The sequence below is a fragment of the Coenobita brevimanus genome, chromosome 92, assembly GCF_032717465.1.
Source record: "Coenobita brevimanus isolate Jiangsu-jjx chromosome 92, ASM3271746v2, whole genome shotgun sequence".
In the NCBI taxonomy this organism is placed as follows: domain Eukaryota; kingdom Metazoa; phylum Arthropoda; class Malacostraca; order Decapoda; family Coenobitidae; genus Coenobita; species Coenobita brevimanus.
Genome location: NC_137045.1, coordinates 1227628 through 1248474, shown reverse-complemented (window position 1 = coordinate 1248474; position 20847 = coordinate 1227628). Strand labels below are relative to the sequence as shown.

The window sequence follows — 20847 nt, the reverse complement described above, 5'->3', positions numbered from 1 at the left end:
TGTTTCTTGGTGAGATATTCCGAAAAACCACAACTGCAACAAATATCAATGTCTGACTGATTCCGCATGCATGAACACATACCTGTTTGGGTGTTTATTATTGCTGTGGTTTGTATTTGGGTTTACATGAGTTCATATACAGTACTTCTCTTGTTATTTATATAATGTAACTGAGTGTAAAATTATTTACTTTCACAGAAGCTCATGAGGAGTGAATTTTTAAAAAGTCTTCATAATTTCATGTATATCAGAGAATTCTGGAAAATTTTGGAAAATGACTTAGCTACTTAAATACTGGTTATACCAGTCTCATCGTCACATCCTAAGCTGCTACTGCAATGAATTTGCTAAGATTCACAACAGTTTTCCGATTAATAAAGCAGAATTACAATAATAATCCATTTTTACAAATAACACATTGAACATTACATTTCAACAACATCAACATCATCATTCCAATCCTATTTTCCACTAAAACTGGAGTAAGGGCTTACAGGAAAAAAAGAAAAGGGCGGGGGAGGGAGCATTAAAGTAGAACTATCAACAGTTCCCAGTGAAATGAGTCACACATCCATTCATTCATCAATGAAGTTCTCAGAATTCTACACTCCTTCTCACAGGTAAAACCAGCAACATAGGTTTGTTTCTTAGCCTTTTTTTTTTTTTTTTTTTTTTTTTTTGAATTTCACAATGATTATGGATTAGGGTCAATTTTCAACCAGCAAACTGAAAAAATGGGGTGCAATTGTCTTCATGTGCACCTTCATACATACTTCATCCATCCATTTCTGTTTTTTTGCTTCCAGAACTTTCATAACCCACTTTCTCACACATTAACTTACTATATCCAGCCATCTTTCTTGTGTTCCTCCATGCCTCCTCCTACCTTCAAACTCTCTCTCTCTCTCTCACACACACACACACACACACACACACACACACACACACACTATATAATATATAGATTGATATGAAGTAGATTCTCAAATTTAGACATCACTTGGTACTGCAAAAACCTTGCAAAATTGAACTCCTCTATATTTAAATGAACTTCTAATGGTGCTAATGGTGATCGGTGACAGTGCAGACAATAATGTTTTTTTTTTCTCTCTCTCTCTCTCTCTCTTCTTACTCTTTCCTTTGAATATGAAAACACTCTGTACAAAATTATGGCTTACTATTTCCACTACCTCCGTTTCAATATACCAGTACTGTATTACCAAATGAACAATTACTTGCCACTGGATTCTTGACTACATAATTACAAAGTTCATGTCAACGTTAAAAAATATGAAATGTTAAAGCTGAAATGATCCATCAGCTGAAGCATTCATGCACCTCCCAGCTGCTGCTTTCATAAGTGTCTGGTCACCAATCTGTGTGGTCGTATTTTGCCTCTCGTAAGTTTTGGCCGTTGTGCACTGTCTTCTTTTATTTTGACTCTTGTCACCATGCATAGTTGTTTTCAGTGAAGCACCAGGAAACCATTTACATGTACTATGGTGGACGGTAACCATATAACCAAATTTTGGCGCCTGGTGGTTTAGTTTATTGTGCTCCAATCGGATTGAGCCGGTGAAGATTTATATCCAAGGGGTGGTTGGGGTTGACTGCTCATGTAATGCTACTCAGGGATGAGTGAGGCTGGTCACTCTCATCTTAAATGTCAGGACCAACTGCTTAGCCCTGGGCTCCTACGCTCCTCATTGGACAATGTAGGATTGGATGATGGATGATGATATATATATATATATATATATATATATATATATATATATATATATATATATATATATATATATATATATATATATATATATATATATATATATATATATATATATATATATATATATATATATATATTCATCAATGGTAGCACTGATATAATCAGGCAGTGGGAATGCCCAGTTATACAAATACTGTATGCCTAAACACCCTAACTCCCAAATTCTGTAATACAGAAAGGAAACTTAAGTCTGTAGTCCACTGGGTTCACACCCAGATGAACCTGGTGCAACAACCTCACTCCATCTTTTTGCTGGGATCAAGGGATAGGATCTGATGAAAAAACTGTATTTTACATTCATATATTTGTGTTTTGTTTGGCTCATAAGAGAGTACAAGTCAGTGCTACCAGACATGCCTAGAGGATTATTCTTTCATGTGAAAAATAGTACCTGGATAAAAGAGTGCAAGCCAGTTTTAGTGCATTAAAGGGTTGTGCATGCACTTGTGCTGTGGCAAGGAAACTTGTAATAATATCTGCAGACAAGAAGATGTTTTAAAAATCAAAAATGATCTGTACAGAACTATCTGCCATATCCTGACATCCACAGACTTCAGAACCCAATTACTCCTAAGGGGTGGTTGCTTGCCACTTTATAGTAGTTTTATGGTGATAAGTGAGGTTAAGTTAACTTCGTGGAAGTGACTTTCAACACAAGTCTCAAAGGTAATGCAGAGGTCGTTACAAAGGGAAAGTGGAGCAATATGGCAAAACATGCATACCTCTAAGTTCTACAGTGCAGACTACTCTGAATACATGCTGACTCATTATAGCCTCCAAGTTACTGCTACATGTAATCATCATCGTTATTCTGATTGTTCAGGAACATCTATTACACCTAAACTCTGTATCTGAATCTGAATATTTAGGTTACATAAAAAAAAATAATAATAATAATAAATCACAAGTACTAATTCTACAACAATATACTGTAATCATATAATAACTGAGACTTAGGACAAAACATGCTTTAAAAATTAATTATCTATGCCAATACTGTTGGTAATTACCAGTAGTTTTAATCATGAGACAGCACACTACCATAATGTATTACTTCAACAAGTACAGTCAGCTCATTAATTAAGCAACATTTTGGTAAAAACAAGATGTCATGTTAATGTTATTTCTAATGTGCAGTGGACATTTATACCTCTGACATGGTCAGGTACCTGTATGCTACCATGGCAACCAACTCATATCTCACCACATTGCTGATACCCCATTTAAAACTACATTATGCCACAACAAATTTATGTTTCTCTTCATGCCTGTATCTCACCACACTGACCTTGAGTACCCATAATGGCAATATAACTTTGGGCCAAATACAGTCTAAAATTTTATGATGGAGAAACAATAATTTGGGCTACCAGTATGAGTACCTTGTACAGTCTTAAAGTAACTCTGTGGCCTGGTCAATGCACAATACCTCCATCCTCTCAGCCTGGTCAACATGATGCACCAGCATAATATCTTGGCAATCACAAGACACAACCTACTAGCTTACATCATTCAGGGAGCAAGTCTACTGATAGAGAGTCCAAACTTAGTCTGAGGGCTCACCAGCCATTATATTCATGAAACTAAACCACACACGGCAAGTGATGACGCCAGATGTAGTGTACTTTGCGTGTCAGCAATTTCATTCAATATCATATAATGGCAGCATGCATTAGAGCTGATGACTGTAAATTACAAATATAATGATAATTACAGAAAAACTAGCACAACTGTAATCAGTTTAGTCTAAAATTTATATACTGGGTATTAGAGTTTAGTCTAATATGTACAGTACATATTAATCATCAAAAATATTAATCATCAAAAATTCTGATGGTCAATTCTTGAAAAAATCATCATTTGTTAGAAGGTAATGAGTATCTGGGGAGTGTATTTACCACATAAAAATATCACTGTATTCAGTTGGCAGACAAAGCAAAGGACTAATACTTGGTTTTATAAGAATGGTCTTAGCACTCTGACCATCAACATAAGCATGTTTCATCCTAACTTTTGTTAACTGCTGCTGACATTAGCACTGAAAAATCTCTCATACAATACAATGGAACAAGCTTAGCTACATAGAATGCAACACAAATTATAGCATTTATATACATTACGGGCAATTTGTACTTACAAACTGTAAAAAGGATGTTGACTAAATAACAAGTAAAAAGAAGTCTCATATATCTGAGGTGGTCAATGGGTTCAGTACCATAGGGTAACAAGCACTATACGATTATAATCAGACTTTCAAGGGAACAATTTATTCTTGAAATATGGAAAACATACCTGGAAAGTGTAGATGAAGGTGTGGGTGGGGCAGGGATATCATCAAGGCCACGGTGGATAGAGATGTTGTCATCATCATCAAGGAGACTACCAACTCTGGCTTCCTGTTCCTTGTGGTAGTCCAGTGTTGCTAACGTATCACGTGTTGGTTTGTGGTACCTATGGCATCACAGTCTATAAATCATCTGTATCTTTTCATGTGTGTAATGCCATTATCCAGTCACGGAATGGCAACTCAAATGATACAAAAAATGCATCATCATCATTACACTGCATCCGTGTCTGTTTGGTGGGAACTAGAAATGTACAGACTTAAGCATTACAGTACCGTATACATACATTATAAAAACTGCTGATTATTTTGAAAAAAATAAAATTGCAGATGGAAGCTTTCATACTGTTGTTTTTGTTGTTCTTGTGCTACCCTAGTCTGTCTGACTGAGCAGACCATTCAAACCACAGGCAGGCTACTGCCCCTGCAGAGCTGTCCTATACAGTAAATCGATGTTCTCGTGCAACTGACAGTGCTTCGCCAAAACGAGGCACTGTAGACTGAAAGAAGAGGAAAGAAGGAAGGAAAGAAGACAGAAGAGGAAGGAAGGAAAGAAGACAGAAGAGGGAGGAAGAGAAGACAGAAGAGGAAGGAAGAGAAGACAGAAGAGGAAGGAAAAGAAGACACAAGAGGAAGGAAGGAAAGAAGGAAGGAGGGGAGGAAAGGGCAGGCATCCAAGAGCAGCACTACATCAGGTGAGTGAATGGTGAGCGCCCCCACCTACCAAAATATTATATATATATATATACACACACACACACACACACACACACACACACACACACACACACACACACACACACACACATACACACACACAAACTGGTATATACTATGTATGACTTTAAGGATGTGTTAAAAGTAAATTTTATGCAAAAGCAGACATCTGAAACTTAAATTTTAAAATGAAATATTCAAAGATGCAAACAACAGATACGGTAACAATAAACACTCACAGTTTCAGGAGGAGAGATGACAAGACCACAGAGACAGAGCTCATGGCCATGGCTGCTGAACCCATCCAGGGCTGAAAAAATATTCAACAATCAGTTACATAACTTTCAGTTTTCATTTATATTTTATGAAGTATATACAGGTATATATATCTGCTGTTTCTCCATGCAATTATGCCATGTATCTGAAGACTGAGCAGCATGGGGAGCAGCTATCAGGCAACCAAGACCAACACATGCAAGCATATTGGAGCCTTTATAAACGATATGATACAATACAATATGATATGAAACAATACGACTGAATCCATGCTGTAGTTGACTAATATGCAATACACTGTTATGTGATATATTTTTTCAAACATTGCCACATTGCAAAATGAAGACGTACTGTACTGGAAGTACCAATGTTACAATAGATTATACACTATACAAATAACATTACTCAATTATTTATGAATATAAGGCTGAATAACCTGAAAACAATTAGAGATACAGGTAATATCTTATGCTATATATCTTTACAGCTGATAATATTAGCTAATAAACATAAGAGGAAGCTAGTCTACTTACCTGGAGAACAAAGCCTAAAGGTCTAAAAACTCCTGCAGCCACTGGGATGCCAACTATGTTGTAAATGGAGGCAAAGATGAAGTTGAGGTGAATCCGACGCACTGTTTTCTTGGAAAGGTCCAGGCATGCTACCACATCAACAAGGTCATTCTAGAGAAAATTTTACATATTAGATACAGCAGAATAGCTAGAGCAAATTTGGAGACAAACAGCTGAAACCTAATTTTTTTATTAATTTATATTTAGCATAATTTTTAACCGGATTTAAGATAATATGATGTGTATGAACCTCTGTGGTGAAGAAAAATTAATATATTTTCCAATTAAAAGTGCCAATTTGGCAAATGACTGTTGGTTCGGTATTTCGTCACACCGAGTCAAGTGAGTCGGAATGGTTATTATTGAATTTGTAAGAAAACATTTTTTTAATTATGAGTACAGGCAAACTCTGATTTAACAATGTAGCTACGTACGTAAAAACCCATTGCTAGGCAGGGTATCGTATCTCGGGGTAGATTTAACACGTAAAGTTTTGAGATGCGTTCTTGAGCCTTGGGTTTCCCCCCCCCGACCAAGTCCTTAACCCACCCAACTGAGTCCAAAAACAAGTTTATAAGCAATCTAAATGGCCTGACAGCTGTAAAAGAAGCTAACCTATGCCCCAAACCAGTCCGTCTTACTTGTACCCAGTCAAGATCACTAGAGAATGCGATCTCTGACTCGTATTCAAACTCGTTAGAGAAGAAGCAGCAGCATTGTACACAATGTCATCATCAGACGGTCCCAGGATAGTTAAACAAACATCTGCTATGCATAAAAGGAATGTATGAATGATGCACAATCGTCTAGGGTGTGAACTGTTGTGACTGAGAATTGGTGATGTTTTTTGGGGGGAATGCGATTGACGATGTGATCCAGTTAGCCTTTTCATAGGACCCTCTTTATGTCATTTTTGTCACTGTTCTGGTTGCTGAGCTCCTTTATTTTCTTCTCTCAAATTTCCCAACATTTATTTAGAAATTCCTTTGTATTTTCAAAGCATTTTTCCTTGAACAGCCTGAATGTAAACACACGATTAACAACGTCACAGTTTTCATCAATGCATGAAATATATACTCTTTAAGGTTTTCTCAATTACTGATATTTATTTATGAATATTGCTATGTATTCCATGATAGGTTAGATGTTCAACGGTCAAACAAGAAATACTGTATTCCTTGTTGAGTCGCCTGGCTGTCCACACTGTTTTGTACTTCGCCTGGTGGGCGGGAATCCGTACTCCAAATAACAGGGTTCACTCCACCTATGACTAAAACACATAATCTGAGTCTAAAAATAGTTTATAAATCAACCTAAACACAAAATTTAAGCCTAAAATATAATTAAAATCGGTAAAAATAAATAAATAAATAAAATCCATCGCAAGATCCAGGGGAGGCCTATGATAGCCAGGGTAGGGTGGTATTTCTATCCCCATCACTATTTCGCGGTATCACATCTAGGGGTAACGTAAATTAGGGTTTGCCTTATTGTTTCCAAACCTTGTATATATTTTACTGTTATCCAATAAATTACTTATAGTGGCATTCAAGAAAAGTTAAAAGGCAAATGGGATATTGCCACGAGTTAGAAGGAACTGGTGGAGTGAAGCAGGATGGTGGCCATGACGCTTTTAATGCATGAAAATATCTTCTTCTGGGTGTTACAAATGGTGTTTATCGAGTCTAAACCGCCAAAATTATATGTTGTCCAGCAGACTGCTTATATTTTATATGAGAGAATAACTTGGACTAAGAGGTAAATATGAGTGGATATTGTCGCGAGTCAGAAGGAACATTGCTATCTACATGTAAACATATATCACGAGTTAGGCGATAATTGAGTTTGGCGTGGTATGGCCAGAATTAAGCAAACGCTAAACTCAGGGACCCACTGTATACCGTACAGAATATTGTACAGTACAGTGAACACCTCCTCCCTCTTGCACAAAGTCTCCCCTGGACTGAATAAATAATCTAGGGGCAGCAAAATTATATTACAAAAAACAAATCACATTGACAGCAATAGGTAACTTGGGAAATGTGCAATACTCTGGTATATTTGATTTTCCAGAATATTCTTTGCAGCACCATATCAAAAGATTTTTTTTTTTTTCTGTAATTAGTAAAGCAAAAACCTAGGGCTTACCCTAATAAGTACAACATCTGCAGCCTCAACAGCAACATCAGTCCCTGAGGAAATAGCAATGCCTACATCAGCCTGGGCCAAAGCAGGGGAGTCATTTACTCCATCTCCCACCATAGCAACCTTCTGCCCTGCTTCCTGTAGCTGTTTAACCTTTTTCACCTGCAAACATAATTATAATATTATAGTAATAATAATGGTTGAACATTTGCTTCTCAAAAGTGCCAATACTTCATACATTTATGGTATAAAAGCTCCAACATGCTTGCATGCATCAACCTTGGTCACCTAATGGCAGTTCTCCATGCTGCTCGATCCAGCAGCCTCTCTGGTCAGTCCCTTATCCCTGATGTCAAACTCTTTGACCTCATCCCAGGTAATATCCAGTCTGCCTCTAGCCACTCACACCTCTCACCCTCTGCAACCAGCTGATCGTCATCCCTCCTCTCCACATGCCCAAACAAATTCAATCTACCCCTTCTCAAAACAACACTAATACATTCAAGTTGCATCCTTCCTCTCAACTCAATCTATCTCTGCTCGATGCAACACTAATACATTCAAGTCACATCCTTCAACTCAATTCTTCATTCAGAATTATAATCATCAAGGCCTGTATATATATATATATATATATATATATATATATATATATATATGGGGTATACACATTAACTCACCATTCAAGCCCACAGACGCATGCAGTACTACTTAATTAATGATCCAGAGATGTACAGAATATAATGACCAATGACTATAGGTGACCAAAGTTTGCAAAGTTATTTACTCAGTATTTGTGTGCAGAATTACTGGAAAACATCAAGGGCACAATAATTCATAGTCAATAATAAATTGCACATACAATACTTTACTTATAAAGTATTATAATTATCAACTTTACTGAGTAAGTACAAATATACCTTATGTGAAGGTAGAACCTCAGCAAAGACTCGAGTGATGCCAACTTGTCTGGCGATAGCAGCAGCAGTTTTCTGGTTGTCTCCAGTGAGGAGAATGACACTGAGGCCTCGCTTTTTGAGGGCATATACTGTTAACGCTGCCTCAGGTTTGATTGTGTCAGCCACAGACAACATACCAAGTAGTTTGCCTGGAATGAAAAAGAGGAAAAAGGAGGTAAATGATAAAGGATGATCTTGGAAGAAAAATGAATGGAAATTATTCAGATAACATGAAACTATCCTGAACAGAGGTGGAAAAATGTATAAGTGAAAAGGAGTACGTCCGTTCAGAGCCAGAAATGCCATATTTGGGTTTGCATCCCACACTGCGGTGTATGTACCCCTGTGATAAAGTTTAAAACTGACCAACAGTTTACCATGTTATAGGCAATCAGTACCATGGGAAAGTGCATTATGGTTGAGCCTACTGTACTCAGGTTGCCAAAAATGACTGACTTCCAAATGCATCAGTATGATACTGTAAACTGGACACTCTATTCATGTGGATACTCATTACTGTACCTACCAAACTCTGCGATGAGGAGGCTTGACACTGACAGATGAATATCTGAGCTATATGGATTTATTAATAACATCAGGACTTACCATTGACGGCTGCAAGAACAGCTGTCCGCCCCAGTTCCTCTTGTTCTTTCATCTGCTCATCCACTTTCTTTGGTACATTTACCCCATTCTGGCTCATCCATTCACGATTGCCAATGAAAACCTTTGGATAAAAAATAAATTGGTTCATTTATTTGCTACAACTGGATTACTATGTCATTCATTCATTTACTCATTCATCATTCAATCCTGTGTTGCCCGATGAGGATCATAGATACCTGAGGCTAGGCAAGTTGGTTCCGACATTTAAGATGAGAGTGGCCAGCCTCATTCATCCTTGAGTGGCAATACATGAGCAATAAACCCTCAACCATCCCTTGGATATAAACCTGTCCAGGTTCAATCTGATTGGAGTGCCATAATTATTCACTAAGCCACCAGGCACCATAATTTGCTTATAATGTTACCACTCAGCGTGGTACATGATTTCCTGGTGTACAGGAAACCATTTGGCTTGTCACTCAATGTAGAGTCACACGCAGACAGGGGGGAAAAGGAAAGAATGAAGGAAAGGACAACAGAAAAGGAAGGAGAGAAGAGAGGAAAGGGCACTCACCTGAGTGCTGCACTACATCAAGTGAGTGGATGATGAACGTCCCCACCTATCACCAAGAATTACTATAATTTAATCAATTTTGTAAAACTAAACAGTAATGCCTAAAACATGTACTGTACTGAAAAGTACACAGTTTCTTATATTTACCAATAAACTCTTCTCTGAGAACATGAAGAGGACATTCTGGTACATCTAGCTTAACCCGTAAACCATTACTTGAGGAGATCAACCACCTTATGGTGATTTTATAAATTTCTTGAATTCATTCTCTTGGTCATACTAGCTCACAGAGAATGTGATGAAGTATCTGTGTATAAATTTTAAAATCAGTAAGTGCCACAGTTTTTCTGCTACAACTTCCTTAAGCTAAGTTTCTCTGCATGTTGAAAATACATACGGTATGCATTATATTTAATGAAAACAGCAAAACCTGTATATGTCAGTGGAAGAGGACATTCTGAAATATGGGTACACAGATTTCCAGATACAGTTGTTCTACCCCAGTCTGTCTAGCCAAGCAAACATCAATGCAAGTAGGCAACCACTCCTACAGGGCTGTGCCGTGCAGTGAACCAATGTTCCTTTGCAGCTGACTCCACCTCACCACTGTTATTCCAATGCTCACTGTCCTTCTGAACTCTCTGCTTGCAACCCTCCCTCATTACAACAGGCATGCTGTATCTCTCTAGCTACACACTCTCACCCCTTTTTGCCTAAATATATTGCTTGAGTTAACCAGCACCAGTCCTTCATGTATTGTACACAACTAATCAACTTGGAAACTCTTTTCTTAAACCTGTCTTTGCCTCTGCCTATGACCTCATTGATATGTTAATGCAATGTATCCAGGCATCTTAAAATAAATGAATACTGATTTTTGTTTTCAGAATGAAATGAGCGAAGAGTGATAAGGAACTTCCCAGCCTGTACACTTTTCAGAACAGCAGAAGGCATAAGCAACATGATTGGTTTAAGTGCAGTAACAGTGAAATTTAGAAGCATCTGAAATGGAAGAAGTGGAAAGTACAGCGACACAAGGAAGGAAGGTACCTGGTGCAATGAAGGCCTTGATAAGAAACAGAGGCTTGAGTGTTGCTGCTGCACGAAGCTTACATGAAGGAGTGTTAGTGCCAACTTTAACATATAGCTGTGAGACGATGATGTGGCATGAAAATGAAAAGTCAAGAGTGAAAGCAGTGGAGATGGGACTGCTGAGGAATGTATTTGGAGTACAGAGAGTGGATAGGATACAAAATAATGATTCATGAAAGATGTGGAGTGGGTAAAACTGTGGACAGCAGAATTGAGGAGAGTGTACTAACATGGTATGGTTCTGTGGAGAGAATGGATAACAAAAGAGTGGTGAAAAAAGTATATCTGAAGGAGGGAGGAGGCGAGGTAGGTCAAGGAGATGGTGGAGGGACATGTGGATGAGTGCACGAGGAAGAGGGGTTTGGAAGTCGGTGAGGCTAGTGGACTGACAAGAGATCAAGCTGGCTGAATGAATATTGTGAGGAGAAGTGCATGATCAGGGATTTGGCGCCCCCTTTTAACGTGACAGCGTCTGGATTGACTCTATCAGATACGTTTATGTGAAGCTACAGAACGTGGTGAATGTTTTTGGCATATCTGATACAGCCTGGATTCCAGGGGCTTGCATGATGAGTGAATGGAAGCATGTCCCATTGGACTGGACAAATTTGGGCTATCTGGACATTGCTACTTCTCACCCTGCCCTAGGGTGGGAAAGGAGGTCCAGATGATGAAGGTGATGATGGTGGTAAATGGAAGAATGAGCGATAGGATAGAGATGAACAAATACTGAATATTCAAAGAACGTATATTGACAGGGTACTAAAGAAATTCTCTGACAGGAAGATTAACGATAATGCTGGAAGAGAAAGAAAAACCATACATGATATGGAAGAAGCGCTGAAGAGAACACTAGTGAGTGAAACATAGAAGAGGTAGAAGAGTGACAAAGCAAGACAGGTATATGACAACAAATTAGTCTGGAAGAGTTTCTGTCTAATGCATTCCCTGTTGTGGAAGTTCCAAGGAGGAAGCAATGCATGTCGAGAGTATGATGTTGATGACGAGGTCAGTCTACAAGAAATGGAACAATTAACTGATAAATCTGAAAGCATAAGGATGTCCCTGGCTAAGATTTTAAAAATTTATACATATATTTGAGGCATTTTGCTCCATTAATGAGCTAAATACTGCTGGCGGACAGTTACCTGTGTAGGTTTAAATACCTGATAAGGCTCTTTCAACTGCTTGTCATTATTGCTCTCTGGAGATGAAGATGGAAAGAAGGAGCTGGTGATGCCATCAACATTTTTGCTGGGTACATTAGAGAAGTCAACGAGAACCTCTCCTATTAGAAACATATCCTCACGCTTCTGCTGTGGCTGATCCAGTACATCAGTCAAGCTGAAATAAAAGTTATAATATATTTTGGTACCCTTCAACATTCACAGCACTCAGTGAGAGATAAAGAGAGAGAACATTTGATTACAATGTTTAAAGGAGCCAGAAAACTAGAAAAGGTGGACAGAGAAGACCTGTTTGTGAATGATGATGGAAGGACAAGAGGACACGAATATAAACTGATGAAGAGTACATGTTTAAATGATGTGAAAAAATTTAGTTTCCCAAACAAAAGTACCAATATCTGGAATAGCTTGAAAGAGTAGGTAGTGTAAGCAAAGAACATCCATGAATGTTTAAAAGTAGACTGGATAATATAATATTTGGAGATGGGACAACATAAGTTTAGCTCAAATCCTGTATATTACAACCAGGTAAACACACACACACAAACTCATTTTTTGCAGATATTGAGATACCTGTCTCAGTGAGCCTTTGCAGTCATTCAGCTAAGTGACTGCCATAAAACACTAAGTAGTGCCTCAAAACATCATCAAACATTAGACTACTTGTTATCAGATTATTTAACAACAAATTTTGTTAAATCGTCTGAGATTCAATTGACTTAACGAGCTTGCGATGATTTACTCGTGAACAATTCTATGAAATCAGTAAAGTCAAAACAGTGAAAAACTGGGGATGACTATACCTCATCACATCCTCTATTTATTGAAAAATTAAAAAATAAAATAATACAGAATAAGTACACACACACACACATGCACACACACACATGCACACACACACACACACACACACACACACACACACACACACACAAAACTTTTTTGCCCATACAGTGCATGTCTGGTTTTATGTTTCCTTCAGTTTAAAGGTTAACTACTCATGCCTAATATGTCACCAAAACAAATAATTTGAGTACTGTCCTGACATAATACACTTGAATCTCCACATTTGTAAATACAGTACAGGTACAAAAACATAACTCCATGACCAAATCACTTGGGAAAAGTTGCATATGCATAAATAACTAACCCATATTCATTAATGTAGCTGACAGTGAGATTCTTGACGTTGAGAAGCATCTGTGAGGATCTGGCAGCCTCAATGATGTGATTAATGCCTGTGATGGTACACTGAAGTCCAAACCCTGACACTGCCTTGAACCCTTCACACTGACCATGTAGGTTGCCCAGGGCTTGCCGGCAGAATTTCGAGATGGCTGTCATGATACATATTACATATAAGAAAATAATACCTTGAATCTATATCCTTTTACACACTCAGTGCTTAAATTAACACCACAATAGCTTGTGTTCAGCTCTTACTTCACTTCACTTCCAACAGACTTTGATTTTTTGCTCCGAGGTTTACTGTTCTAACCCAAAGAAAACAAGAGTGGTAAAAACATATTTAACCCTTAGCTGGTGGCAGCAGTTGGTGAGAAGCACCTAAAAACATTTAAATCATTTTTATAAAGATGCTCCCGACCACAGGACTGAAACATAAATATAGTTACACCGCATTATGCAAAGTTTTAACATAATCTGTATAAAGACTCTACCACATGTTCTATATATAGACTCTAACGCAATGTGGAACAGTTATTATATTTCATTAGCACAGCAAAGATGCTTACAATACTAAAACCTTAATTTTGTTAGCATCTCTTGTTCATATCTGTAAAAGTAGGATAAATGGAGTCACTCACACCCACAGGCAAAGCTGTGTCCAGGACTTGTGACTTGGATGTGGTTTCCCTCCACCCTCCCTCACTAAATTGTTGCTAACCTACCCTAACCTCTAATGGGTTTGTTCCTCCTGTGGTACATGATTCTGAGTACGACATCCAAATATCAAAAGCAAAGCATAAATGGAGTTTTACAGGAGAAACATAAGGGTGCTGACCCCCTCTAAGAGCTGACAACAGACTGATTGAGCCACCAGATGTGTACCCTTATACAGGCCGCCCGCTACGTGTAGGTTGCCAGATAGGGATATCTGAGGCTCCAGGGCACTTACACATTACCATCTATATATAGTTTCTGCTAGGATTTACAGGGGACAATTTCTGGGGTACCATCTACATACATATTTTCCCTGCAATTTTTCAGTCAATTTTACACAGTCTATAAATAGTTCCACCACCGGCTAAGGGTTAAAATTCATCCAGGAACCTCTAGTTTCATATAAAATTCAATAATTTCCACATTTTTCTTGCTTCAGGTGAGTACCTTCAAATGAGACTGTTGATTTGGGGAAAAAAAAAAAAAAAAAAAAAAAAAAATTCAGTGACAAACCATAAGGTATTAAATTCTTCAGTCAGGAGTACTTGAAGTCAAAATTCAATCTCAACCTCACACAACTTATAGCACCTGCTCATCTTGAACAGTTCTTTACTGTCTTGTTTTTAAGCTGCCATGCAATAACAAATCACCCAAGTGCAAGCACACAAACTGTCTCAGTGTTACTCACAAGTCTCAACCTTCATCATACCTGTAGCAATTGGATGTTCACTGTTGTTTTCGGCCACCCCGATAATAGCCATGAACTGGGCAAGGGTGCATACAGTCTCATCCACAAACAAGGAAATTTTGGCCAGTGTAGGTGCCCCCCTAGTGATGGTTCCAGTCTTGTCAAACACAATCGTTTTCACCTGTGCCACAATACAGATTCCATCATGAAGTGTGACAACAATTAATAATCAGATATTATATCAATAGTTAATAATTTTAAGCAGGTATGGTGCCAGCAGTTATATCAAGTATAACACTAAATATTAGTTTGGTGATACATATTCAGTACAGTGTTAGAAAATTTAATGACACATATCCCTGAAGATCATCCTAATTCAGGATTAATCCATTCACTTAGAGAAATACTCTGTATGTATATGTGTATATATATATATATATATATATATATATGTACACATCTGAGCAAATCTGAAGGAGGGAGGAGGCGAGGTAGGCCATGGAGAGGGTGGAGGGATATGGTGGATGAGTGTGCGAGGAAGAGAGGTTTGGAAGTCGGTGAGGCCAGAGGACTGACAAGAGATCAAGCTGGCTGGATGAATATTGTGAGGAGAAGCGCATGATCAGAGATTTAGCACCCCCTTTTAACGTGACAGCGTCTGGATTGACTCTATTGGATATGTTTGTGTGAAGCTACAGAACGTGGTGAATGTTTTTGGGTATCAGATAGAGCCAGGATTCTAGGGGTTTGAATGGTTAGCGAATGGAAGTGCGGCCCATTGGACCGGGGAAATTTGGGCTGTCTGGACACTGCTACTCTTCACCCTGCCCTAGGGTGGGAAAGGAAGTCCAGTTGATGATGATGATGATGATAATATACAGTATATATATATATATATATATATATATATCCATTTTAACGTGACAGCATCTGCATTGACTCTATCGGATACGTTTATGCGAAGCTACAGAATGCGGTGAAAATTTTTGGGCATATCAGATAGAGCCAGGACTCTGAGGGCTTGAATGATAAGTGAATGGAAGTTTGGCCCATTAAACTGGGTAAACTTGGGCTGTCTGGATATTGCTACTCCTCATCCTGCCCTAGAGTGGGAAAAGAGGTCCAGATGATGATGATTATGATGATCATATACATATATATATCTTTCCTTCATTCTTTCCTCTTCCTTCTGTCTATGGGTGACTCTACACTGAGTGACAAGCCAAATGGTTTTCTGTACACCAGGAAACCATTAACTACACTGGGTGGTGACCATATAACCAGATTATGGCACTTGGTGGTTTAGTGGGTTATTAAGGCACTCCAATCAGATGGAGCCTGTGCAGCTGTGTGTCCAAGTGGTGGCTGGGGTTTATAGCCCATGTAATGCTAATAAGGAATGAGTGAGACTGGTTACTCTAATCTTAAATGTCAGGACCAACTTGTCTAGCCCCTGGCTCCTACACTCCTCATGGGGCAACACTGGGTCAGATTATGATGATCTATGTCTTAATTACAAGCACACTATTATCAAGGAGGTTCAGAATGGGGAGAATCACAACAACAAGTTGGCTGATTATGTTAATCAATACTAGTGTGATTTTCATTTTGACTTGTGTACTTCTACAATACGGGAGCCTAATGTAGGCATGACATGGATACAGTATACAGCCTTTCGGGAACCAAATCCAGAGAGGTGAGTAACTCCTTAAATATTCTCAGGGACATTCAGCAATCTATGAAACTCATGAATGCAGCACCTTGTGAGCGTTCTCCAATGGCTCAGCTCCCTTGATGAGGATACCATTAGTGGCACCAACTCCAGTGCCAACCATGACTGCAGTAGGGGTGGCCAAGCCCAGGGCACAGGGGCAAGCTATTGCCAATACTGTTATGGCACATCTGAAGGCAAACTCCAGGATGATTTCAGTACGTGTGAATCCTTCCTTCTCCTGAAAAGCATGAGTTTATAATAATAAAGAAATGAAAGGAAAATAACATTAAAGTATTTACAGTACATTCATGTCCAAGCAATAACCTACAGTATTTTATGCTTTTTCATCCATCCACCCATCATCCAACCCTACACTGTCCCATGAGGAGCATAGGACATTTTCAAACAGAAAAATAACGAAGTGAATATATTCCAGAACAGTTATCATGCAACTCTAACACCAGCACAAAATACAAGTATGAGGGATGGATGTGTGAGTGGAATAATGAACTGCAAGGGTACGTCATTAACTCTAAAGAGTTTTGCTGGATGTCATGCATGCATTTTGGAGCCCTCATAAATGATACAAGTGTCAAGTTCTGCAAGATTCACAGTATGGGATGGCCCTCCAGGGGCAGTTGCATGCCTACAATTGTTGGGTCTGCTCACCCAGGCAGACCAGGGTTACCCAACATCAACAACAACAGTGACTAGGCAGACAGTAATTCTGCAGCTGTGTATTCATTAAAAACAAAAAAAAAAAAAAAAAAAAAAAACAAGTGTCAAACCCTCTTTATGTATTTTTCCATGTATGTTTCATCCAACCAAATCAATCCCCCATCAGTTCCTATGTCACATCAAATTCTAATTCAAATTACTTAAATAAAAACTTTACTGCACATCAGTGACTGATCAGATTCCTCAAAATCCCTTCATTAAATGGCCCTTCAACAGCACCATGATTTATATTTTGAAATGACCTTAAAAACTGCAAAATGGGGAATCTCCTTTAAAAGGCTCAAAGCTCAAGGACTCTATATTACTATGAGCTCACTATATATCGTTTTTTTTTTTTTTTAAGTAGTTTTGGCACTGCACTGTATTACCTTTGTAACATAGTCCTTGTCAACCAGCTCTATATTCACAAATCCAACTATAATCCAGCCAGTAAGTGTGAGAGTTGAAACAGTCACCACCATTGGCACAAAGTAGCCAGCAATCTTATCAGCAAGTTGTTGAATGGGCGCTTTTGATGTTTGGGCTTCTTCAACCAATTTCACAATCTAGAAAGGAATGCAAGTTTCATCAGGAACAAATCATCAATATTAATCTAACTCTATAACCAACAAAAAAATTAGATCATGATACAGAAAAACACACATGTCTACACTGTACAAAACTGGGAGAATTATCAACACAATGATCAGTAAAATGGGCCACACAACCATTCTTATCACCGAAGCATTTGAAATTCTTACCTCCACCATACGCAAAAAAGTTAACAATGCAGGATGACAAGTGCACTGGGTGTTATCTGCAGTTCAGTGGTACCCTGCCATTGAGTCTGTGGGCTGCTTATGTCTGGCTTTTGATTTGGTTATGCTCTATGTACATCTCCATTAGCCATGCCGGTGATTTTTGCTTTGGCTGTACAGTGTCAGCATTTACATTAACCCTGCCAGTGACTCTTGCCTCAGTTATACAGTGAACTTTGCCAACGAATCTGTGTGTGTGTGTGTGTGTGTGTGTGTGTGTGTGTGTGTGTGTGTGTGTGTGTGTGTGTGTGTGTGTGCATGTGTGTGTGTGCATGTGCATGTGTGCGTGGGTGTGATGATGATGATGTCATAGGCTGATGTGCTGTGCCAATGTTTAGAAGTCTTGGACTTAACTCAGCTTAGGCATGCAATAACAATGTTTCTGAGCTGAAAAATGCAGTATAAAGGCAGAAGTGTGGATTTTCATCCTGCAGTGATAATGAAAACCACTATAACCATGGGATCACTGTATATTCATTCAAAATTAATCTTCCAAACTGTGCTTACAGTACTGGTTACAGATGGATCTCCCAACAAAGTAAAGCTTTAAGCACATAATACAACTCTCTGTTACCTACCTGTGACAGTGTTGTGTCATTGCCAATGTGTGTGGCTTTTATCATAATCATGCCATTTTGATTGATGGATCCTCCGATGACCTGAGATCCTAGCTTTTTGGCAACAGGCATTGACTCTCCAGTGATAAGTGACTCATCTGCCATACTCTGACCTGATATTACGCGTCCATCAACTGGGATCTTTTCACCAGGTTTTACCTGCAAAACATTGAAAAACTGTTATGTGCACTGTACAGTAGCTACATTACTTACCATAGTTACTAAAAGATATAAGACAACAATTTTGAAATATGAAGCAAAACAGTTGATTTACTGATGAATTTATCTTCATATAATACAGATCTGCTCCAACACGGATCCAGATCAATGCAGGGATACATATTCATTAGTCAGACTTGTTTGCGCATTGCTTTGTATCAATAATTCTTTCATGGTAAATGTTCACTGCCTTTGATAAAACAGACATGTCCATGAGTCTGTTTACAAACAACCATTCTGTAACTCTTAGTCATTGATTGGAGAGACATCTTAATGTATGAACAGCAAATCTGCATGATGACAGACACTCCCTTTGGTGCAGCAGTTACTGTATGAAAACCATCACTTTTATATCTATACTATCACCACAAGTGATTGTGAAAAGCCTGTTAAAACTTTCAAGAAAGTCAAAACATATTTCAAAATTACCATGAGACAAAAATGTGTCAACAGTTGTGGACAAAAGCTGGATATTATATCTATTCTAAATGTATATGATTTTGTTAAAGATATTCAATGACACCTTCTACCTGAATGTAGGAATGGAAATTTTCAATTGTTGTATTCTCATATTTTTTCTGCCACAAAAAGTGCAACATCAATCAGCCATTAATCTTACATACTGAACTCTACTTATCAGAAGAGTTTTGCAAAACCACCTTCAGGCTATTGCGATTCCCTTTTTTTGCTTCTCTGGCCTGTGTCTCTTAAGCAGTAACTGACCAATGGAATGCACAATTACACCAGTATGCAACTTAAAAAAAAATATATGAAGTTTTGCATCATTACAGTGATAAATACTCGTACATATAACAGCACATAGGGCATATGACTCAATTTATATATACAGGCAACATCAATTACTTCTCAGTTTACAGGGGACACCATACTGGCATGAAGGAGTTTTGGTGCCTACTTTAACATATGGATGTGAGACTATGGTATGACATGAAAATGAAAGGTCAAGTGTAAGAGAAATGGAATGGGGCTACTGACAAATGTGTATGAAATGCAGAATGTGGACAGGAAGAGGAATAATGTCACTTGAGAAAGATGTGCAGTGAAGAAATCTGTGGACACCTGAGTCAAAAAGAGTGTACAGTACTTAGATGGTATGGTCAAGTGGAGAGAATGGGTGTCAACAGAGTGGTAGATGGTATGGTCAAGTGGAGAGAATGGGTGTCAACAGAGTGGTGAAATGGGTATATCAAGACAAGTTTGACAGCAGGAGATGGTATGGTGGGCCATGCAGAAGGTGGATAGATACGGTAAATTACTAAGTGCAAAAGCAAGGCAGGATAGTGATGAGTGGCGAGGCTTGGGAACTGATGGTGGATCGAGCTGGCTGAAAGAATCTGGTATGGAGGAATGTATGATAAGAGTTTGGCATCCCTGTTCTTTCAAAGAGAAGTGACAGTTGTTGACTTTAGCTGAAAAGTGTACAAAGCATATATGTGCCAAAGTGTATGTCTTTGAGATGGAGTCAGGAGTCTGAGTACTTGAATAGTATATCTATCTATCTACTATCTATCTATCTATTGTATACTGCATATTTGGGGGGGTGGGAGGGGCTCTCTGGCCTCTAACTTTTCTCATCCAAGGGTGGAAAAAAAAGAATTGACAATGACAACAGTGACGACGACGATGATGATGATGATGATGATCTTTATTTCACCTGAACACTGGCTCTGACCTTAAGTACATCGCCCCTTTGGATAAGCTGTACATCGATGACCTTCTCAGAGACTGTCTCACTGTTCTCATCCAGGGTAACAAGCGTTGCTTCTGTTGCTTGTAGGGACATGAGCTTAGCCAAAGCCTCTGATGTCTTACCCTGATCACAAATATGATGATAAAATTTATACAGCATATATACAGCATATCTTACAAGCTATTCCTCATATTACTATC

The 20847-nt window shown here is 38.5% G+C and overlaps 1 protein-coding gene across 1 annotated transcript in view; it reads right to left on the bottom strand.

Annotated features, from left to right (window-relative positions):
- The window catches only part of ATP7 (copper-transporting ATPase 1), a 41794-nt gene that overhangs the window by 5388 nt on the left and 15559 nt on the right, over positions 1 to 20847 (bottom strand). Inside the window, exons 12-24 of the mRNA XM_080282165.1 lie at positions 20630 to 20770; positions 18679 to 18876; positions 17672 to 17848; positions 16612 to 16803; positions 14873 to 15032; positions 13412 to 13598; positions 12241 to 12418; positions 9409 to 9529; positions 8764 to 8951; positions 7847 to 8005; positions 5660 to 5809; positions 5090 to 5160; positions 4082 to 4240 (exon numbers count right to left, since the gene is read on the bottom strand). Of these exons, the coding sequence (XP_080138291.1) occupies positions 4082 to 4240; positions 5090 to 5160; positions 5660 to 5809; positions 7847 to 8005; positions 8764 to 8951; positions 9409 to 9529; positions 12241 to 12418; positions 13412 to 13598; positions 14873 to 15032; positions 16612 to 16803; positions 17672 to 17848; positions 18679 to 18876; positions 20630 to 20770 (2081 nt within the window). The remainder of the gene's footprint in view (positions 1 to 4081; positions 4241 to 5089; positions 5161 to 5659; positions 5810 to 7846; positions 8006 to 8763; positions 8952 to 9408; positions 9530 to 12240; positions 12419 to 13411; positions 13599 to 14872; positions 15033 to 16611; positions 16804 to 17671; positions 17849 to 18678; positions 18877 to 20629; positions 20771 to 20847) is intronic.